Genomic DNA, 22,076 nt, shown 5'->3' with positions numbered 1-22,076 from the left:
GGGATGGTCGTTGTGGGTTCTTGGAGGTTCAGTAAAGAACTGAGTCGGAGCCATCTCAAGACATGGCTTCTCTATGGTTTGCGGGGTAGAACCAGGTGAATACCTACCTACCTCTGCCCAGCCGTCGGTATCCAACGCTTGTCCAAGGTTCAACGTCACGAATGTCTATGGATGGGTATTACTCGCTCCCCTGTGACGGCGCATATCGCACACCTCGACAGCACCAGGCCAAGAACACGCATAGTGCTGCTGCCGCGCACGAGATGGGGGCACGAGCATGGGCAGGCCGCACAGGCTTCCTATGCACGTTTCGATATTGATCCGTTGGCCAAGTTACGGCAACCTCTATACGGAAAGTAGGCGACTGACTGCGCGGACTCCAACACCAACATCAGCGCCAAGACCCCAAAACACGGCTCCGGATCTCAACGGCGTCCTGTACTTCCGCACGGCCCTTCATCTTCTAAACTCAAACCCGCCAAGTGCGCGATAGCCCGATACCTCACTACACATAGTCTTGTGGCCGCTTATTCCGGTTACCCTCCTTCGAGATTCTGTCTTGCGCATGGCTGCAGACCTCACGTGCTTCCTGTCTATTACTATTTGTGACCACACTCAACAGCCATGTGCTCCATCAGCAGCGACTTGCAGTATGGATGGTCCTGGTAGGAGACATTCGGACGGGCTGTCACGTTCTTGTCTTGACGACGCGGCCTGCCACCATCAGGCACATAGGGAGAGCTACAGTAGACATGAGAATTGGTTGGTACTATTGAGGTGTCTTTTCAACTGAACCTCTCCGCCAGGTCGAGACCTTTTAGTCAGAGCTTGTGGCTATTCACTGAAGCTCCTTCTTGCTGCCTGCCTCACGGGGTACACGTTTGTCTAGCGAAGCTTTCCCCGCGTGGGCGCTGTTGACAAGTGCTAGAGCTACGAGACAAGCTTCTCGTGGAGAACAGTGTGAAACATGTAACCCATATGCCAACCCCCGGCAGCTTATTCTGTTTGGACGTCTGCAAGGGAGGAAAAATTACGAGCCTGGCGATGATGTAAATGCTTCGCAGTCTATTGCAAAGAATGTGTTGGTGAGTTTGACCTGATATTGTTTTCTGAAGGCCGATTACCTCTTTTGCTACTCGCTCTTAACCTAGCTGCTTGACCGTGCCATAGTATATCATGTATCTGGATAAGATTTGCTACACTGATGTGATGCCTTGATGTGAAGTCAGAATACCAACCGACACTACCCTGCCCTTGATTCCGTCAACACTACCAACATATGTAGCCTCTAGAGAAACACTCATCACAAGCATGTTCCATTCCGTTTCTTGGGAAGGAAATTGGTGGAGGGTGGTCGTGATAACCCCACGAAGACATCAGTTGAGACATACTTGGATTGAGAATTACCGACTGTTGTAATTTCATGGGAAAATATTTGGTTACCCAACAAGGGGGCACAATCATGTCGAAGAATACGGTAAGATAGTAAAATACAGTTTCGTCGAGCCGACTATCACGCTGTCCCCGTCTACTTCTTTCGCTGCTGTACTGTCTCTCATCCTACATCTCCATCCAGCAGTTCAATCTCGGCTGAGACCACAGGGACGGTTAGGTTTGTATCAAACGAGTAAAGTTTCCTATTTTGTTCGCAAGCGTCTATGTAAAGGCCATCGTTCGGAAACGGGCCTGGCGACAACGTGCCCAGTCAAGGAAACATAACCGGCTTTGCTGTATGCTCCCTCCTCCGCCACCAGAATCTGGAAACCCTTTAACCATTACAACACCAGAGACTGAACTTTCTTTCCTGGAGTTGAACCGATTGTATAGTACATTTTAATCATTCACTGAACCTTCTATCCAAAGAGGCGAATGCAAACACCCATCGAAAATAATGTAATGGCATTGTTCATCACATCATCAAGGCTGGGAAATTCAAACGCCTTCAAACCTCATTTACAAAGAAAATGAGTCCGAGTCCCAAAACAGCCGTCCAGCTCTCTTCTTGAAGGTCTCACCAATGTTATTTTCCCCATTTCACGTCGTGCTAGGGGCTATCATCCCTCATTCAGTGGTGAACTTGGTCTACTTCTCTTTTCTCTGCCTCCTAGTCCCGTGTACTGGAGCGCACGAACTCTCAACATTGCAAAGTTGACTCCGTCTGCGTGTGAACAGCATCCCAAGGGTCCACATAGTTACTCACACAAGGGGAACAATACACACCGCCTTGATAGACCTCTATGCCATCTCCTAAGCTTGACACCTCTCCTCTCCTCTCCTTCATCCTCCTCCCTATCTCGACATCTCGCCTCACCAATCCCAAAAAAAAGCCTTACATCCAGAGCAAACAAGACCAAAAAGTAAAATAATGCAGTTATACTCATCCTATCAGTATCAGAAATATAACATAGCTTGAATTTGAATATTCCCACAGCCAACGCCGGGTATTTAATCCCCCCTTCTTCATCCTTCGACACAAAAAACAAATCTAATAGTTTGTCCCTCCCATCCCGCTCTTCCAGCCCCAGTCTACCCTTCCATTTGTTGAAACATGATTCTTTACCTCCACCTTTTACTGTGCTCCAAAGGCAATAGGAACATCCGTTTAGATTACAACCGCAAAACTCAGCAGTGGCGACACACCTATGACCCGGTCTTGACTCGGCTCAAACCAGGAAACCTCTTCGTGCCCTTGGGACTCTCAGGCACCGCCGACGCATCCTCCTCCTCCCGTTCAGGTGTATCTTCCCTCTGCCCCTGACCCTGACTACCACCACCCTCCTTCTGACCCCCATCGCGCTTCCGATGCGTCAGCGCACTAAGTTTATCCCTCAAGAACCCGCTCCCTGCAGATCTCCTCCGATCACCCGACTCCGCGCCCGTCGCAGATCGCGAAAGCGACCGAATCGTGCCCCCGCCAGCCTGGTCAAACGGCGCCAGACTACTCCTACTAGAAGGCCTCAACAGCTCGAACCCCAAACCCTGCGTCGGCGCCCGGCTATCGAGCGGCGTCGGCGGCGTCATCATGAGGAAGCTGGGAACGGCGGGCTGCTGCTGTTGTAACTGTTGCGTTTGGAGACTCGACTCGCCCGTCCGACGAGACCGCCCGCTCGCGACGCTGGAACTCCGACTCGTCGACCGCGGAATGGGTATGCTGCTCGCTGAGCTGCCGTGGTGCGAGCGAGGTGGGGAGCGGGAGTAGTCGACTGGCGAGTTACCGTATAAGCTCGACGAGTCGTCGCTGTTGTTGATGCTCTCCGCGTCGTGCTGGGATGACGACGAGGGCGTGGGTGCGATGAGCGATGACCCGCTTGCGAGTTCCCGGAGCTTGCTGGCTTGCGTGTTACTCGGGCGATGCTTAAACTTGTTGCCGATAATGGCACCAGTGTGCGAGATGAGAGCCTTGATGACAGCCTTCTTGAGCGCGAGAGCTAGGTCGAGGTTCGACCACGTCTTATTGCGCCACTCGACCGCCGGCATGCGGAATACAAAGTCGTGCACGTCCTCAACGTTGCGGTTGTCTTTGCCCTTGTAGCTGAGGCAGAGCACCACCGAAGGCATTTTGATGTGCGCAAAGGTCATGTAGTTGCTGGCTCGTGACATCATCTTGGTCAGGTCGTCGGACGGTTTGATATCTTCTGCTTTTGACTCCTTGCGCCGGCCGAAGCGAGACTTCTTGTCACCGGGAAGTGTGCTCTCCTTTGACGAGAAGCCGGTCGAGGTACGGCCAATTCCTGGGCGAGGCTCCTTTGTTGACTTGAGTGACTCGTACGAAGGCTTCTTGGTTGGAACCTTGCCGGTACCGACGGAGCGGAAGAGACGGAACGTATGGCCCTGGCCCTCGCCTGTGTTGACCGTGAGTGACTTTTTGCTGCTTATTGACTTGGTCGGAGAGTCCGAGTTCAGTGTAGGTTGCAGACGCAGTTCAAGCGAACCCGGTCGTGTGCTGAATCCGTCCTTATCGCTAGCAGTCAGACGACCAGAACCAGACATTGAGTCGTCGTCTTCCTCGTCGTCCTCGGTAGGCTGGTGCTTGAGCATGAAGGGAGAATCATTCTTGTTCTTGTTGTCGCCATCGATGCCCGGGAAGATATACTCAAACACCCTCTTGCCAATCTCGCGTTCTAGTTGGATCTTCATGGGGAACAAGTTGACCTCGAAGTGATCCATGACGGGGATACCGGCGATGGCTTCAAGCATGTACCAGTATACACGAATCATTTCTTGATTGCCCATGTCCTTGTCGCCTTCGGCGTAGGGCGCAATGATCTCTGGATACATGGCGTCGGGGAGCAAGTTCAGTCCAAAGACCTTGCCGACCCTGATCAAGTTGATGTGTGACCCGTCTGCGTTATCAGTACGATCATACTCCACATCCTTGAGCTGCAGCTCGACGAGCGGTTCCTTGTTGTCTCGGAGCATGTGCCAAACCGTGTCTCGTGCTGTGATGCTCCACCGGAGGAGAGCATTGCTTTCCGAGTTCGTCTCGTATCTCCGCTGCGAAGACGTGATGGCCTTCATCATGAAGAACAACTCGTCCTCACACGCTGCTAGGTCCCGTTCAAGAAGCAGCCTGTCCTCCCAGCCGCGTTGATCCATGTACTTGGAGTATATCTGGAAGTGAGACTTGATGTCCTGAAGCTGACGAATGCGCTCTTGCAGCTTCTCAACCATCTCAGGCGTACCGCTGAGATCGCTGAAGTCTGAGGCGAGCATGATCTTCTCTAGGCGCTCCGTCCGTGTCTTCTCGAGAGGCTCATTGTACATGAGGAGGTCCAGTACAATAACGTACATGGCGTAGTAGTCTCCAGAGTTGCATAATGCCCTGGCTTGCGGGAACTCTACCCAGAGATTATCCATCTTCCTTTCGTTGCTGGGTTGGGATGGATCACCAGCGCCCTCGGTATTGACCTCATCATTGTACTTGAGACGCAAAGTATTGTACTTTTCGTAACGAAGCATCGCGGACGTCTTCTGTACCACTCTATTAAAGCCGAAGGGATCCGTCTCAAAGTCGAACATGACTTCCATGGGAACCCAAGGAGGCCATGACGATGTCGCAGGGGTGCCGTACCGACTGCCGGCGTATGTGGTGACGATTTCGGAAAAGTACGACTGATGAGTGACGAAGAACTGGGTGCTGTCCATGTTGACGAGGAATCTTCTCTGTACGAGACCACTGACGTTGTCGGCGAGTCTCTTCTTGTCCATGACCTCGACAACCTTCAGTTCCATGCCCTTGGATGTGAGAATGACGACATTCTTCTTGTTCTTGTCGCTTTGCAGTTGAATCTGCGGGGCAATGAGTCGAACGTGGTAACTGTTCTGCGGCGTGAATTCGTCCGAGATACCGCTCGACAGGTCATCAATCGGCACGTTGGGCACATCTTCGCCACTATTTCCATCAGCGTTGACGTATTTCTTGCCGTCCTTGAGAATATTCTTGATACGATCTTCAATGTCCTGTTTGAACTCGCGCTCTGCAGCATCGAGGTCGGGAGATGCACCAGCTGTAGCACCCCCGGTGGGTGTCCTATTCTTGCTCGCTGGCTTTGGATTTTGCTTCGCTTTGTACTGCTCTTCGACAATGTCGAGAATGAACTTGACGGCAGGACGTGACAGGTAATAAACGAAACCTCTGCGCTGGCTGACTTGGTGGATGTAACGGAGCACAACGTTTCGAAGAGTGTTGTTCCACTTGAAATGAAGGTTGTGGATGACGAATCGGTTGTTGAAATCACTCTCGAATTCCGCTCCTGAGGGTATCGTAAGAGAGTCGTCTTCTTTATCCAGTCCTACCGATTCCTCGGACACGTTGCTTTCGCTCTCTCTCCTGAAGGGGTTGCTGCCGCTGATTGGCGATTTGCTGTTCATTTGACGAAGCATGTTCTGAAGGTACGCCTTCTTTTTCTGCAAGATACCGCCCTGCTGCTGGAGGCTCTCAAACGCTGTAACCAGTTTCGGATCCTTGCCGTCGTCACGCACAACCTTCAGTTCGGCTTCTCCAAGGCTGCGTCCGTAGTTCTCAATTTGAGCATCCAACTGCACCAACCGCTCTTGGATGAGTTGTGCTTGTACTCTTCTGGGGTCGTCATCGTGGCTCATGATACAGAAGTGAGTTGGCTCATCGCCGAACGGGCTTTTGCGGTCCGGGTCACCTGCAATGACACCGCCAATGTCGGTTTGTCGGAAGTATGTTAGACGCGGCGCAAAAGCGAGTGGAAGAATTTTAGTATCCGGATTAGGCTCTGTAGGTAGGATCCAATCCAGCTCCACGAAATCGTCCATATCGATCCAGCTCAGGTCATTATCAGGAATGGTGAAGCGGGACAGGTCTGTGCTATCATCGCGTTGATTTGTTATCAAGTCGCCCACCGTTCCCTTCTTGATGGCTTCTGTCGTTGTTCCCCGTATGCTGGCCGAAACAGCACGAACATCGGCTGCTGCTAGGTCAAGCTGGGCCGCGTGAAGCTTAATTCCGCTCGTCTTTCCCTTAGTCTTGCGACCGCGGTCTCGGGTGTTGAACTCCTCGCGTCTCTGGTGCAGATCCAGCATGAAGCTGTCGAATCTGACCTTGAGACCCGTTGCCGACACTCCACTGTCCGAAGCATCTTCAACATCCTTATGCTTGTAGATGTGACTGAGGAACAGCGGTGCTAAGAGAAGATTGTACTTGATCGTGGAGAGGTGTTTACCGAACTTTTTGCTGTTCCTCTCCCGACCCGGCCAGAGCGGGCCTTGGCGGATGGGCAATGCCATAGCACCACCGAATAACGACCACCACGCAAAGAAGTGAGTAAAGAAGCGAGGTGTACAATGAACCGTGTTGTAGCTCCTAGACGGTTCGACGTTGTTCGCCATCCAGTCACGGTCGACCGGAGCTCGGACAGCAATCGACAAGTGGATATGCTGGCTTCGGAAACCGCGGAAAGCATCGTACGGTTGGTCCTCGGGTTTGACATGGTGAGGAGCGCGCAACATAATGTCGTAGTGCGGTCTGAATTCGAAGCTACGTTTCCCGTCCTGAATGGCGCGTTCAAAGACGAGGCCAGCCATCCACTGTACCTTGCCAGACAGCTTCATCACCACCTTTTTGAAGGACGCTCCGGACTTATAGCTGTCTTCGCTCATGAGACTGTCGTCTTCTCCAGTGCGTCTCGCAGCTTCGCGGACTTGATGGCTGTAGTCGGGTATGGCAAGAACGTACTCCCCAGAGTCGACCGTCATGAAACGCTTCGGATCGTCGTCGGCATTGATATTCCACTTGACTTCGTTGCGCCAACACATCAGGAATCCTGCGCCGTTGCCTGTCACACAGTATGGGTCACGAGTTCCTTTGAGTGCTAGATGCATATCACCATCGCCTCTCCACGCCACGTGTATTCTGGAGTGGAAATTGAGACGAATCTTGTCCCAGAAGCCGACTCTTTCTGATGGGTCAATCTGAGGCTTAGTAAAGGACTCGATACCCATCATCATGTCTTGAATGGCTGGCTGGTATGCTGGACCCCAGGTGATCCTTGTCGGCAGAGCTGTGTTGATTTCAACACGCATGTTAGAGTACGACTTGACTGGTCCAATGGTACGCCGAACGTCGATCGCGAAGCCACCTTCGTTGCTACCGCCGGGTTCGTGGATCCGGGGAGGAACAATGTTGACTTTGATACGGCGGGTAGACTCCATCCCTCTGAACTCTTCGGCTATGACGAAGTTCGTCTTGAGCGACATAGCTGGGAGCCTTGTCGACTGGCCCGCTTTCAAGCTGGGGATATGAATCAGGGGAAGCGGATAGTCGCGCAATGATATCCTCACCTCGCTAAGGTCAATCGAAACATGCATCGGGACGAGCAATCCGTACTTCATATCCTTGGGCATTCCCTTGCCGACAGAGTTGATAAAGTCTGGCAGATCCTTCATTGCGAATGTAGGCTTGTCAATGACGAACTGCAGATCGGTGATGAGCGCAGATGCGAGCGCGGGTCGTTGTGGCACTTCAAGGATATTCTCCGTATCCTCCAAATCGTCAGGAAGCTGATCAGGGCCCCAGAACAGACCTCGAATCTCCTTCATGCCGTTCTTGGCCATGACGTAGAACCGATCGATCCGCTTCTTCCAACTTTGTGCGTTGTATGCATCTAGTCTTGCCCGCGCTTCTTGCTCGACGACCTTGGAGGATCCGGTAAGGCCGACTCCTTCGCCATCGGGGTCGTATCGCGGCGCTCTGCCCCGTGAGCGTTCATCTCTGCTGCTAGGTCGTCGTCCATCTGCACTTTGGCTCCTGGCCCATGAGGCGCCATTCTGCTGCCGTCCCCTGTTGAAGAGTGAGCGAGCACGCAGCTTGCCCGACTCTTTCCTCGACTCTTCTTCGCGGACCTTTTTACTCTTGACTTCGAAAGCTTCTTCACGGGCGAGTCGTTGCATCTGCTCCACTCTACCTGCGCGGTAGATCATGCCGAGCTTCCACTCAAAGGCGCCATCTTCCATCTCGAAGAGTAGCGAGCGTGTCCGAACAGATACCTTTGGAACGTTCTTTGGTCCACCGGGGACCTTGTCGAGGATGTACTCGTTCGTACCCGTCTTGAAACGGTGGTGAAGCTGCTTGATCGACTTGAGAGTATTAATGATGTTGTCGGAAATCTTATTGACCTGAACCTCGTGGGGTACGGCAAATCGAATAGCGTCGGAGTTGACGTCGATCATCTTATCTTCTTGGAACTCACCACCTGTCAGCTTGCGCCGCGACTTGCGATAGTCGACACGGCCTCCCTTGATGCTGACCATTCTGGCCCAAGTGCCTCGCATTCGGGGTGGTTGTACATAGATTCGAACGAGCTTGGATGCAATGTACGGCGAGGACCACCTATGCCGGCCAGCCTCGACACCATAAACTTGGACCATTAACTGAGGATCGTTTGGCAATTCAGCCTTGATCTGTACCAGGGCCGCCTTGAGGTCGATGGCTACAAGCTCAGGCGTCAAGGTGGAGTAGTCGCTCATGTCAATAAAGGGAGAGCCTGGTGACATGGGAGGAGCCAGGAAATCGGCATTGCCGTCTTTCCGGGGTGTCGTTGGCGACATCGGCGGCGACGCAACATCTTGGCCTGACCTCATGAAGGCTTTCCGTAGAATCATGATGGCAACACCAACCGAGTAGTGGCGGAAGAGAGAGTACTGCAGAAGAACAGTCCGTATCGCGGCATGAATGTGGAAAATCGGCCCCTGCTGGTCACTCATGGCCTGGAAGGCCACCTCAAACCGCGGCATGTTGACAAACGGCTCCAGCTCGACCCTGTCTTCTGATTCAACAATGTAGGCCTCGAGGCCGCGGACGTGAAACGTGACCCTCCGACCATCACCATGGTTCTGCTGCTTCTTCCTCGGCGGTGGTGAGATTGGACTCTTGAGCAGGTCCGAGTCAGGGGCCACTGTACGGCTATTAGCCCTACGCCGCGACGGCCGCCGTTGAAGCCCCTCGAGTCTTTGCGCGCGGTACTCGGCGGAAAATTCGTCAAGCTGGAGGGATACCCCGCGAGTATCGTCCGAGATGTCTTCGTCGATGCCCGCAATTTCGATGCTGAAGTCTGATGCTTGGAGCTGAAACTGCAACAACCAAGATGGCATTGCGCGAAGGAAGTTTTGCTGCTTGGTCGACGTGTGCGAGTTTGAACGCTTCTCGGGCTCGACATTCAATCTCAGCTGTCGCACGATCTGTCTGAGACCGTCGGTAATTTCGGGGCGCACCATCTTGATTGAGAAGGTCTGCAAATTGCTCGAGGCAACGACATGGACGTCTGGCGTAGCACTGAGTTGCACCTTGAGCTCGAAGGACTCGGTCTGAATCAAGTCGAATCGGTTACTCGATGACGTCTGATAATACAGTTCGTGCGACTGAATCCTCATGGTTGACGCAAGCGAGTAGTGCAAGTCCTCCACCGTAGAATGGAACGATTCCATATCGAGTGATATGGACGAAATGGAGGATATAATGAGGTCAAAGTCGTCGGGCGCCGCCTGCTGGTCGACTGCGGGCAGGGCGACTCGGAGAACAGGCTCGTGCATAGTAAACTTGATATTAGCCTTGGGCAGGAGTCGTGATATGAGCACATGCCGCGGTTGGCGGCTAGATCGTGACCTCTTGGAGGACTTTGGCTTCAGCATGGCGACGAGGAGCGGCAGATGGCGAGGGTCGAGATCCACCGAGGGGGAAGTTACTACGGAATTAGCGAACAGTATGTTTGCGTTTCTCTCCTCGGCTCCCACATCCTGCGCCATCTCGACCGTCTTGGACGGCAGCGTCGTCTTGACAGTCGTTGTCGCCATTGGGATGTAAAGCAATCTCTCGGGTTTCCCGTCGCCGTCGTCGACACCCACGGAAATCGACAAGGCCGCGGCGAGAGCCTCATGGGCGATGTCCTTGGACGGGAAGTACATCCTGTGTGACGGCGACTTGGGGTCCAAACGGTGCAAGTCTATACCAACTTCCTTCATCGATGCATTCAACAAGACGGGCTTGGCACTAGGCTTGACGGACTCCACCCGCTTGGTCATGCCAACAAAACTGACTGCAAACTGGACCTCCTTAACGCCCCTCAAGATGGAACTGACAAACTCCTTGGAATCGGACACGGTCTGAATTAGATCCTGGTTGGTGCTGCCAGGCTGGGCGACCTCGTGTATGACCTTGTCCATGAAGACGTCGGCTGGTTCTTCGGATAGAGTGGACGAGCGCGCGGCCAACTTGCACTGCTTGAAGCGATCGGCACACACGCGCACATCGTCGTAGGGTATATGAACACGGCCCAGCTTGAGGGCAATCGCAGCGTCCCGCAGTCCATCCAGCGCCTCGTACAAGAATCCATGGATATTCAGCGTCGCATTGTCGAGAATCTCGAGAGACTCCTTGCCCTCGGGCGTGAACAGAACGCTGCGTAGCGTCATGATCCACTCCGCCTGCCGCTGCTTCTGCTTGTTCTTGTCATTGCGAGCCTGGAAGAAGAAACGAGCGCGGTCCACCATCTTGCGCCGCGTGTCGACGGCGACCGTCAAGCTCCCAAACTGGACGTCGCCGACGTCGACGACCTTGATCGTGGAGTTCGTGGCGACGACGTCCACCATCCGCAGCCAGTTGAGCTTGCGGTGCGCCCTCTTCATCCGGTCCTTGAGCTTCATCAAGTGCTTCCATGTCTCGCTCCGGGGTGGGGGTCCTCCGTTTCGACGTATTAGTGGCACCTTGGGCTGCTCGGCAGCCGGCACCTCCGGCTCTTCCTCCGCGTCGGTGCTGCTATCGGAATCGGTCGAGCTGTCCTCGCCCTTCTTGCCGTCGAGTTCGCGAATGTCAACCGTGACGGTGAGCTCGCTGATGACGACGCTCAGCCAGGTGGGCTGGGCAAAGGTCGGGCGGTGTACGTTGAGTCCGAGGCCTCGAACCTCAATCTTGAATCCATCTCGTGGGGTGTAGGCGAGTCTCCGGAGAGAAAAGTAGCCGATTCGCTGGATCGATACGCCGGTGAGGATTCGAACGACGGCGAAGAGGATGAAGGAGGATAAGTAGAGAAGGACGACGACGCCGAAGAGGAAGGTCGGATTGAGCAGAGCCATAGTGAGTCGGCAGAACGACTCGCGCGATCGGTGGCACGCTTCGGTATCTGTATCACCACCACCATTAAGACAACGTCAGCTCCCAACATTTCCAGCGCAAATAGGGTGAATGCGAATAGTCCATAGAAAAGTAGACCATGTAGTTGAAATGGAGACACAGAGGTGGCGGCCGTACCTGGAAAAGACCCAGATCTCTATGGTATCCCGCACGTTTATCTCCGTTTCCTACAATCCGAGCGCGCCATGTCGTCGATCAACGATGCTTGGGGGTGTAGGTTCGTGGGTGTGGAGAGGTAACACTCGGCTTTGTGACAGCAGAGTTTCGGCGCCTACGCGGTTACGGTTGTCGACGAAGATGTGCAATTTAGCTAGCTAATGCGGTTGGTCGATCGCGAGTATTCAAAAGAGAGACGCGCAGGCGGTTGCAGGTGCGGATGGCGGCGGGTGACACTGATGATCGGATCCCCTGGCTGGCCCGGAAGGGAGAATGGAAATGTGGTGGGATCGGAAATGGGGATGTTGGTGGGAGGTTTTGGGGTAAACCTGGCGGCGATGTGGTGCAGAGCGGAGATAGAGAGACCGAAAGAGCACGTTTCGTTGGGGGCGGCGGGCAGAAACAAGCAGTATCAAAATTAATTGAAAGAGGCTTAGATTGGACGCGTAGGGTTTTGCCTATGGTATAGAATAAAAGTATGAAGAGAGAGTAAACCAGAAAGGAGGGCAAAGGTGCGGGCCGGAGGATGATGCAGGTCTCGCTCGTCTTGTCTTGCAGAAGAAGAGTGACGCAGTCCAGGTCGTTACGGAGTAGGTATGAGCCAGGAATTGGCGGAGGAATTGGGACTCGCGGTTGGGATTTGCGGTTGGCGAAATGCGAGAAGACGTCGTTCGTCTAAGCCCTTGTCGTTTTCTTATTACTCGGCACGAGGCGACGGCTGTCCACACGGAACCCTGCTGCCGGTTCTGGATGACAAGAGTATTAGCAGATTGCTCCTTTTCCCGAGGCGCTCCAGTTTCCGGTATCCAGTCTCCAGTTTCCTCTCCAGGCGATGAGGTACTTCCGACTCCTGGGCACTGGAGCAGCGGTGCAGTATTCGTACTCGTCTCGTCCGTGGGTGTGTGTGAGGATTGGCCCGGATGATCGGATAGCTCAAATAATGATGAGATGTAATGGGGCTTGTGGGCGATAAACGGCGCGATGGCGTACCTCAGCCAAGGTACCTAGGTAGATGTAGCTAAGCTTGCTGAGGTACCTAGTCCAGCTCAGGACAATACCCATTTGGACAGAGGACGGATACACACAAATGAATTCCAATAGCAACAGTTAACTGGTAATTAATGCGATGGCCAGAGACAGGAACGATTGGTAAGACTCGGGTCTAGACAGAATGGGGACAAGGACAGCTTGGCCTGGGCTTGACTTGGAATTGCACAGGGACGGACGGGGGCGGCGGAATCCAGGAACAGGGCTGTTGGGGAATTTGGCGGGTGGAAATGAAGAGATCTTGGTCAGAATCTCATCCACTTTCATTAATGATCATTGAACCAAAATGGTAGGTAGTCACGTAGTCTCTCTGTATTCTATGACAGAAAATATGTCATGATGCATATTGAGAGAGGAGACGTGATGGAGTGGGAATGTGTCCAATTGTCAAACAAACACCTTGCTTAGCTAAGGAAAGGTACGTAGACATGCGCCTGGAAATACCTTAGCTAAGTGTCGACTTTGGCCCGGAGTTATGGCTCCTTCACTCCCGAGTCCCCGTCCAATCGATGCAAATCCCACCCTCGGCCACTTCCGGCCTTACCCATTCTCTATTGGCTCCTCCGTCTTCCAAAGTGGGGACTTCAGCTCGCCAGGTACCCACCTTTCCCTACCTTACCTGCCAGCCACCGCGTGGTACCAGCCGTCCAGGAGCCAATGCAGCACATCGGAGATCCTCCTCCATCAACCTTGAATTCAACAATTACTTGCATCACTAACACTAACACTTGCATCGACGAGGGGCCGTGCTCAAAGTTCAACCATCAATGCGCCGCTGCATCGGACGGTACCATCGCCTTACGCCGAAAAGAAATGTGTGCCTGTGCCTGTGCCTGTGCCTGATTGTCCGCCCCTTGCCCCTGATATGGCCGAAGCTAAGGGCTGCTCCAAGGATCTAGCACATGCAGCAAGCGCGCCTCCCCCAATATCCTTCCTCCCTGGACGTACTGTTATGATGCAAGCTGTCGGACGTACGAGGAACTCATATGCAGAGACCTGGTATCGTAGACCGAGATATTGTCTCGGTGGGTGAGTTCTGGTGAGCGCGACAGGGCGCGTGGATACGTGCAAGGACCAGGAGCCTTTTCTACCCCCATTGTGAATTTCAGCCTCCCTTCACCCAGATCTAGCCAAGCTCGAACGTGCCTTTGGACAGCCTCTGGGCCGGAGTCAAGGGACCAGGATTATGGATCAAAGTCTGACCCCAGAGTCTGTGACTGCCTTCCGGTATATCATTTACATGCAAAATCTCGAAACATGTGTTTTCCTCCTGTTTACCAAATATTCAGCCCGTCAAGCAAACCCGACCGTTAGAACATCGGGAGCTACCAAGAGACTAAGCTAGCCAACGTCGAAGCTACATGACAAGTCAATGGCGACTCCAAAAACGAGTCATGCCCGACAGCATTCGAGCTCCAGCGGCATGACATCTCTATCCGTATCGTAGCTACCTACTCATATTAGCTAGCTGAACTTTCAGTCTTCTTTTCCCCGTCTTCACATCAACGCGGTTGAATCAATACAATCAATGGTCTTTATCAAAATACAAAGGCACGACCGGACAATACCCATCCCTCGGAGGATCATGCTTCATCCCAACCTCAACCTTTAACCCATCACACGTGGCAGTATCCCCATGCAACGCAAACCACGACGTCTCGAGCAAAAAGTCCATGAAACGCTTCCTCACGTGCGGCGGCGAGAGATTCTTGCCCTTGTCCTCCCGGAAGAAGACCCTCTTCCACCCGGACGCTTCGCACCACATGATGATGAGACACCACCGCCGCGGCCTGCCGATCCCGGCCCCTGCGCCGTTGCCATTACGGATGCCATTACTACTACTGCTACTGCTGCTACTGCCGCCGTGATTGATGAGGTTCACACAGAATGCGTGAACCTCCTTGTTCGCAAACGTCTTGCTGGCGTGCGCTGCCGTCTGCAGGTACTCCTGAGGATCCGCCTCCGCGTCGTCGCCAACCTGCCACGACTCCAGTGCGTCGTTACACGAAAAGAGTTGGAAGAGTAATTCTGGTGGCTTGTCGGGCTCAGCGTCGTACACTGGCAGGACCTGTTTCTGAAAGGATCTTGACATCTTGAAGCCCGGCAGCTCGGAGAAACGCGGGAAGTACGAGACCGAGACTGAAGAGCCGCGGCCAGGCTGCTGCTGCTGCTGGCGGCGCGCAGCATACCGGGCGGGCATTGACACGTTAGCCAGCGGGATCGGCAGGTTCGCCTGCGGTCTCGACCTGTGCCGTCCAAACGTCGACGTGAAGGACGTGGTCCAGAGCGGGATGCAGATGACCGTGTCGTCGTCGTCCTTGATGTCGTGCTTGCAGTTGATTGCCGCGTACACCGTCGTCGAGGAGGCCGTCTTGATGAGCGGCAGCGTCATGCTGAGCCCCAGATTCGTCATTGTGAATTCCTTTCCCACGGACCAGTTGTCGTCCGCGGCTGTCCTGCACTTGACGACCTGCCCACACCCGGAGAACGCAGAGGGATGCGGCGCCAGCAGGGTGACCCAGAGGTCGCGGCGGGGATCCATCGTCTTCTCGGTCCAGTCCCACGCAAAGAGGCTCTGGTCCGTCGAGACCTTCATGATTTCCTCTTGTAGCCTGCGAAAGGCCTCGTGGCCCTCGCCGTACAGAAGAGGCATGTGGATCTGGAAGATGCCGAGAAGACAGTACGCCGTATCCTCGGTCCGCGTCGTCTGCCGGCTGGACGCCCACGACATCCTCTTGGCGACGCAGGCGGAGGAGAGGGTCTGCGGGTAGATGAGGACGTCGACGTCGATGCCCGTGATGGAAGCAATGGGGTACGCCAGTGTCTCCTTGGTGCCGATGGGCTCCCACGTGCCGTCGTAAAACGTCATGTCCGCGGGAGCCAGCAGCTCCTGCAGCGTCCAGCCCCTCGTGAACCACCGGCACTGACGCAGATCGGCCCTTGCTACCCCGCCGGGTTCGAGGTCTTCCAGGTAGACGTAGCAGATGGACGCGCCGCGGTACCAGGCGAACATGGAGTTGATGGCCTCGGAGAGCTCGGCGCTGCTCTTCTTGTCGATGCAGTTGGTGTCGACCCAGACGTGGCTGATGCCTTCCTGCCTGGCGATGCGGCACGTGTTTGCAATCTTTTGGAACCCGCGCTTGGAGTTTGTGCGCTTGCGGGAGCCGAGGTCGTCTTCTTGCCATAGCAGCCACTCTTGGAAGGTGACCTCTTCGGGGCCCCAGGTGTGTGAGAGGATGGCGTATTTAGGGAGATCCGAGTCGAAGAAGTCTTCGAGTTGTAGTGTTGAGGTATTGATCAGCCTCATAGTGTACAGTTTATATGTACATTGATTGACGACAAAGTTCTTGACGTTTGTAGATGCTCATTGCGAGATAGCGCCGTTTGCTGATGTGAGAGGAGCGTTTGAGTCGCGCGGGCTCACTCTTGAAGACGTATCCAATCGCGTGAGGTTAGTTTGTATGCATGTCTGGCCAATCACCGTCAGCATTATGATGATGGCAGGGGTAATCTTGAGTTGGGTGCAACTCCATCTGACACTCCTCGAGATCTGCCTCCGGCAATACGCAATGTATAAAACGGATGCAGTACGAATATTAGTATAGTTAGGAAGGGTTGGTTCCTCAACGCAGGTTTGAAACAGCCTGTCTGAGTAAAATAAACGAATAAAAGTTTTGCTTGTTGGTACAATTTACAGTTGTAATGCTGACAGAGTTATACATGGTGATTAAACAGACGCACAGATGCTCGACTATCGAGCATCTGGTGGTTGAGGTGCGTCCTTCGGGGGCGGCGGAGGAGCTGCTGCTTTTGCCGCGCGAAGCTCTACAATCTTTTCGTCAATGAGAGCAATCTCAGCGTCTATCCTGAGCATCTTTTCATCAATCATGTCGCGGTACTCGTCGTCTGAAAGTTTCTTCAGAGGGCTCCAACTTGATTCGAAGATGCTCTTCTTCTTCTCCGTGACCTCAGGCCGGCCCTGCGACGCGTTCACAAAGGCCTGACCCGTTCCTCCGATGAGAGAGAATACGATGACTCCTGGAATGATGTTTTTCGGGCCACCTAGCGAGCGCGTTAGAGACTGTCGATAACTCAAGACCAATGGGTGCTCACGAATCAGTCCTCCGACCATTCCTGCCGTGCCTCCTGCAATGGCACTTGTTTGGATCTTGGATGAGTTGGAGAGCTTCTCTTCGCCACCCCACGCGGCCATCACCACAGATCTCGTCACTATCGTAAAACATTCAGTACGTACTCATGAATAATGTGAGAATTGCGGCAACATACGCCAGTAACTTGAACCGAGGGCGAACCACTGGATACCAGATGCTACCGCGAACAGAGCTGGTGTGGAGTCCCGGATAATGCCGGCTGCAATGCCACTGAACACACCGACGGTACCTGTCGGAGATGTTAGCCATAGAACCGCAATCTGTATCGAGATGAGACAACCTTCAGATGATCAATCTGATGGGATCCTATCTCCGACGCCCTCACTTACCAGTCATGGCGCCAACTTTCAGGGGCGGACCCAAGAGGTCGACCAACCCTGGTGGCAGCAAACCTCGAGGCTGCCGCCTTGGTCTGGGCTCCTCTGTGCCATCCCTCCTTGCCTCATCTGACATGATGAAGGGCTGAAAGATTGGGTTGCAGCAAAAAAGGGATGACAATGAGCTGGCTTACAGTCGAAGGGCCTCGATCAGATATGTTGGTTGTTCTGGAAGCTTTGGCACGGGTGCAATACATGCATTAAACGGGGGAGTACTAATCAAGCGAGTTGGCGACGTTGTTCAAATGTTTCGTGCGGCTCAAAACGAGATTGGGCCGTGCAGACCCGATAGATGCAAGAAAGGCGGGGGTTGATTGTCAACTGCAGGCGCACATCATTCACTTTTTTTTTCTCCTTCCAGGTAGATGATCTCAAGCTTGTACTGTGTATTTGTATACGTAATTTCGCGACTAAGTTAAGGTGCTAAGGTACCAACAGCAATAAAGTGGCCACCTATGGGACAGCGCAGCACAGCACAGCAGCTAAGCACAGGGCGGTGGGCAGGGGAAATGGATGGGAATGGAGGGATGGAGGGGGGAAACACAGGCGGGAAAAACGCTGAGGCCTCAAGGCTCACCCCGCTGAAGTCACTGGAAGCACTGGGCTCTAAAACAAGGGAAAAAACAGCTGTGAGCCCCTCTTTGATTAATGGGAATTGTTCAATCACGGGTTTTCCCGGTGGTCATGGCCCGTGCATCTTTGGCGGGGCGCTAGGTTGAAAAAGTAAGCTAAGCCGCGGCGGGGCTAGTGCCTCCCACTCCTGGCCACCTCGAGAAAATTGTCCAACCCTCACAAACTTTCAATCACCCTCTGCCTCTCTGCTGCGCGGGTAAAACTTCGACCCTTTCCTCCCCCCCCCAAAAGACCACCAGCCCCAGCAAATCACCGCAAGCTGGGTCGTTTTTCACAAAGTCTACTACGTCTCCGATACCCTCTGACGTATCGTCTAAAAAAGACTTCTCCCATCTCCGGTGTCAAGAGATATCCCTTTCCTTAGGCGACATCTCCCTACCCCACGACACTGCGAAATATCCCTCGGACATTTCCAATCCTCTCCGCACCAACACTCCCACCAAACCCGCATCTTCAACCAACAGCCGTACCGTTCGGCTCTTACTACATACTCCCCGCATCGCGCATCGAACATATTCGACGCGCGAAGCCGTCTCAACACCGCAATCATGGGTTCGTCCTACCCTGCTCGTTGTCGCAAGCTGCTGCGACGTCTCTCGCTTGTACCAAGACTAACTGTGTCATCATAGCGCCTAAGAAGAAGGAGCAGGTCAAGATGGCCCTTGGCGACTTCCTGCAGGACTCCAGTCAGTCGCACCCCCTCCGATGCCTCCCCAAACAAACGCTTCCTCGACAACTGTTACCGCCCACTTCATTTCTTGCTCGACTATCGAATTAGCACATCATCGACTGACACTTTATATAGGCTACGGCGGATCATGGGCTGATGAGGTCGAGGATACGTATAGTGAGTTCATGATGTCCCAAAAAACATCTTATTAGAAGAAGATACTAACACCCTATAGCCGGTATGCCACATTCCCACGAGCCAGCCTAGCGTCTCACATATCTCGTTCCTTGCCCACTGACACACCTTCACAGGCACTCAAGCTCTCCCCGCTCCCGAGCGCGCTGGCTACCGTCCCAGCCAGGGTGGCTGGGGTAGCGGCGGCGGTGACCGTGGTGATCGTTCCGAGCGCAGTAAGTTTATCTCGAACAAGTGGAAATGAGACAACTCTAACCAGTGTACAGGAGACTACGGTGGTTACTCTTCCATCCGCGAGAACCTTCCCCAACAGCTCCCCGAGAGACCTCCCTACACCGCCCATCTTGGCAACCTGTCGTACGATGCCACCGAGGAGACTGTCAATGAGTTCTTCGAGGGCTGCGACATCATCAGCGTCCGCATCATCGAGGACCGCGAGCAGCAGCGCCCCAAGGGCTTCGCCTACGCCGAGTTCAAGGATCTTGAGGGACTGAAGCAGGCTTTGACTCTGGATGGCCAGACTTTCCAGGGACGTGCTATCAGAATCAAGGTTGCCGATCCTCGTAAGTACATGTCCAGAGGCCATCCTCAAATTAGCTTCTGACACTTTTCACAGCCCGTGGTGGTAACCGTGACGGCGAATCCAACCGCGACTTCAGCGACTGGTCCCGCAAGGGTCCCCTGCCCGACTTGCCTGGACGTGGTGGAAACGATCGTCGCCCCTCCGACTTTGGCGAGCGCCGTGGCCCCCGTGAGCCTCGCGAGCCCCGTGAGGACGACGGAAAGGTCCGCGACTTTGGCAACTGGGAGCGCAGAGGCCCCCTTTCCCCCGTTGCTCCCAAGGAAGGCTCTGGCTCCCGCGACGGCAGCCGTCCCCGTACCAACGATGGACCCCGCGAGTTCCGCGACCGCCGCCAGTCCCCTGCCGCCTGGGGTGAGGGTCAGGGACCCCGCCAGGACTCCCGTCCTCCCCGCCCTGAGAGAGTCCCCACTGCCGCCGAGACCGATAGCCAGTGGAGAACCAAGATGCGCCCCGATGCTGCCCAGTCCCGCGACGGCAGCGAGGCGCCTTCTTCCCCTTCAGCCGCCCCCGCCGCCCCCGTCGGCCGTCCCAAGTTGAACTTGGCAAAGCGCACCGTTTCCGAGGCTCCCGACGTTACGTCCCCCTCCGGAACTGACTCCAAGGCCAGCCCCTTCGGTGCTGCCCGTCCCATTGATACTGCCGCAAAGGAGCGCCTGATTGAGGAGAAGAAGCAGCAGCAGGCCAAAGAGAAGCGCGAGGCCGAAGAGAAGGCCAAGGAAGAGCGTCGCGTTGCCAAGGAGGCCGCTGCTAAGGAGGCCGAGGAGAAGGCCGAGCAAGAGGCCGCTGCCAAGGAGAAGGCTGAGAAGGAGGCCGCTGAGGCTCCCAAGGAGGAGGTCTCCCAGGAGACTGCTGCTGACAAGGAGAACGGCACATCTGAGGAGCAGAAGATCCCCGTCAGAGCCAAGGAGCCAAGAGAGCCCAAGGAGGCCCCCAAGTCTCGCGCTGCCGAGGCCAACAGCTGGAGATCATCTGGTGCTTCTCGTGGTGCCCCTACCGGACCCAGAGGTGGACGTGGTGGACCCCGTGGTGGCGGCCGATTCGAGGGAGGCCGCCCTCCTCGTTCCAACGGCCCTGCTGAGAAGCAGGCTCCGGCTGCTGCTGGCAGTGAGTCTGGCGATGCTGCCCCTGTGGAGGACGATGGTTGGACCACGGTCCCCAACAAGGGCCGTCGCAATGTTGGACCCCGTGGCACTGCCTAGGAGGTGGGCGTGCACAGTCCGTTCATCCTTCAGCGTCCGGTTGGATCCAGTGCGGTCAAGGCCGCAGTTGAGTCGGCAATTATCGCCGAGAAGATGCTCCCACGTGTTTGCTTGCGGGGCCTAGACGATATTTCTCGTCATCACATATACCCAGACGACTCCGAATACGATTCTGACGAACGACTTTACGCCACGAACCGCTTACTTGGGGCTTGAAGGGCATGGATTCTCTATTTCGATACTTTGCTTTTCGACACGACAATAACTGGCTCACTAAGGATTTGCTGAAGGAAACAAAATCTTTCCTTTTTTACTCAGCACCCTCTGCGGTCTTTGGCTCAGGTGGCTTGCCATCATCCTCGGGCAAGAAATGTCTCCTCGGCTCAACGACTGGAGAAGGCGCGCACTTTCGCACGCATTCATCGGAGTTTGCGAAGTGGTTACTAAAAAAAGGGCTCATGGAAGTTGGAAGAAAAAGGGGGCTCATGACCATGCTGTTTTTTTATTCTCGCTCACTTTTCCTTTGTCTTCACTCTCCTCTGCTGTATCCCCGAGACACTTTATTGCCCAAAGGGTTCTTGGGGATCCAGCGAAGTAACAGTCCTACCTACCATACCGATCCGCCAGGATTCGACTCAGCTCTTAGTCACAACAAGGAGCTACAAAGGAATCCAAACACAAAAATTCTCAACCAAAGTTCTACTTACTCTTTCCTCCTCTTTCTCCCCTCCTTGTTTTGCGTGCAACGATAGATGATTCGCCCTGAGTTTATGAAATTCTCCTCCAGACGTATGGCTTGTCTACGTTTCTTTCATGATTGTTCACGCTCGTAAACCCTTTTTTGAGATGTCTTCTGCAAGTCCGCTTCCTTCCTTTCTCCTTTTGGTCGTTTTCTCCATCTCAACTCTTCTACCACGGCCCCCCCTTCGATACCAAAAAATGATGGCGAGCTGGCTCATGTTCTTTTCTTCTTTTTTTTGCTACCAAGGGTCAAGGGTGTGTGGTGGTTTAAAATGGAACGTATGATGATGGGTCTGATGATACGACTGAAATGGGTTTGAATGTTGTTGGGGAGTGGGTGATGGAAGATATTGATATTGGAACTCCCCCTTGGTGAGGTGTGCGAGGGGGGCAAAATAGATGATGGGCGAGGGAATTGAAATACAAAAGCATACAGTATGCGATTGCTTCTCGGACTCTCGAGTCGTGACTGTAGGTGCCAGAGTGGTATGCGTGGTTTTCATGATGTTTGCTGTTGTCATGACGTGTGGGTTGATGCCTCATTACAAGGTACTGTGAGGGGGCAGCAGAGGGTGTATGTATCCTAAGAAATTCACGAAAAACGAGAGCATGGCCGAGAGAGTGAGTGACAAGTGTTGTATTGCGAACCT

At 54.1% G+C, this 22,076-nt stretch overlaps 5 protein-coding genes across 5 annotated transcripts; 2 read left to right on the top strand and 3 right to left on the bottom strand.

Moving 5' to 3' along the window:
* Positions 1-2,640: 2,640 nt before the first annotated feature.
* Positions 2,641-11,595, bottom strand: BDZ83DRAFT_757409 (mitochondrial protein from FMP27-domain-containing protein; the record flags this gene model as incomplete). The annotated part of the gene is made up of 1 exon (XM_060514893.1): positions 2,641-11,595. The coding sequence occupies one exon, from the start codon at positions 11,593-11,595 to the stop codon at positions 2,641-2,643; it is 8,955 nt and encodes a 2,984-aa protein (XP_060358977.1).
* Positions 11,596-12,916: 1,321 nt separating this feature from the next.
* BDZ83DRAFT_656933 (heterokaryon incompatibility protein-domain-containing protein) lies at positions 12,917-16,163 on the bottom strand (the record flags this gene model as incomplete). Its single annotated transcript, XM_060510916.1, has 4 exons — positions 12,917-13,096; positions 13,476-13,545; positions 13,832-13,943; positions 14,693-16,163. The coding sequence occupies 4 exons, from the start codon at positions 16,161-16,163 to the stop codon at positions 12,917-12,919; spliced, it is 1,833 nt and encodes a 610-aa protein (XP_060358976.1).
* Positions 16,164-16,385: 222 nt separating this feature from the next.
* BDZ83DRAFT_122706 (uncharacterized protein) lies at positions 16,386-17,607 on the bottom strand. Its single transcript, XM_060501163.1, has 3 exons — positions 17,358-17,607; positions 17,144-17,257; positions 16,386-17,086 (listed from the first exon to the last, which is right to left on the bottom strand). Exons 1-3 carry the CDS (start codon positions 17,479-17,481, stop codon positions 16,608-16,610), a joined length of 717 nt encoding a protein of 238 aa, XP_060358975.1. The 5' UTR covers positions 17,482-17,607; the 3' UTR covers positions 16,386-16,607.
* Positions 17,608-18,395: 788 nt separating this feature from the next.
* Positions 18,396-20,796, top strand: BDZ83DRAFT_122669 (uncharacterized protein). Its single transcript, XM_060501160.1, has 6 exons — positions 18,396-18,590; positions 18,668-18,885; positions 18,944-18,946; positions 19,020-19,118; positions 19,170-19,466; positions 19,520-20,796. The coding sequence occupies exons 2-6, from the start codon at positions 18,744-18,746 to the stop codon at positions 20,683-20,685; spliced, it is 1,707 nt and encodes a 568-aa protein (XP_060358974.1). The 5' UTR covers positions 18,396-18,590; positions 18,668-18,743; the 3' UTR covers positions 20,686-20,796.
* Positions 20,797-22,040, top strand: BDZ83DRAFT_122670 (uncharacterized protein). Its single transcript, XM_060501161.1, has 2 exons — positions 20,797-21,425; positions 21,487-22,040. Exons 1-2 carry the CDS (start codon positions 20,907-20,909, stop codon positions 21,709-21,711), a joined length of 744 nt encoding a protein of 247 aa, XP_060358973.1. The 5' UTR covers positions 20,797-20,906; the 3' UTR covers positions 21,712-22,040.
* Positions 22,041-22,076: the final 36 nt, after the last annotated feature.

The sequence above is a fragment of the Colletotrichum acutatum genome, assembly GCF_030867785.1.
Source record: "Colletotrichum acutatum strain CBS 112980 chromosome Unknown BDZ83scaffold_164, whole genome shotgun sequence".
Lineage (NCBI taxonomy): Eukaryota > Fungi > Ascomycota > Sordariomycetes > Glomerellales > Glomerellaceae > Colletotrichum > Colletotrichum acutatum.
Note: the sequence above shows the minus strand (reverse complement) of the source record. Positions and strands in the feature narration are given on the sequence as shown.

Coding starts and splice junctions, on each gene's coding strand:
- BDZ83DRAFT_122706 (XM_060501163.1), bottom strand. CDS start 17,481: ATGTCAGATGAGGCAAGGAGGGATGGCACAGAGGAGCCCAGACCAAGG. Junction 17,258..17,357: donor GAAAGTTGGCGCCATGACTG/GTAAGTGAGGGC, acceptor CATCTCCGACAG/GTACCGTCGGTGTGTTCAGT. Junction 17,087..17,143: donor CCTCGGTTCAAGTTACTGGC/GTATGTTGCCGC, acceptor GTTTTACGATAG/TGACGAGATCTGTGGTGATG.
- BDZ83DRAFT_122669 (XM_060501160.1), top strand. CDS start 18,744: ATGCCTCCCCAAACAAACGCTTCCTCGACAACTGTTACCGCCCACTTC. Junction 19,119..19,169: donor TGGTGATCGTTCCGAGCGCA/GTAAGTTTATCT, acceptor ACCAGTGTACAG/GAGACTACGGTGGTTACTCT. Junction 19,467..19,519: donor AATCAAGGTTGCCGATCCTC/GTAAGTACATGT, acceptor CACTTTTCACAG/CCCGTGGTGGTAACCGTGAC.
- BDZ83DRAFT_122670 (XM_060501161.1), top strand. CDS start 20,907: ATGGATTCTCTATTTCGATACTTTGCTTTTCGACACGACAATAACTGG. Junction 21,426..21,486: donor TTCTCCCCTCCTTGTTTTGC/GTGCAACGATAG, acceptor GTATGGCTTGTC/TACGTTTCTTTCATGATTGT.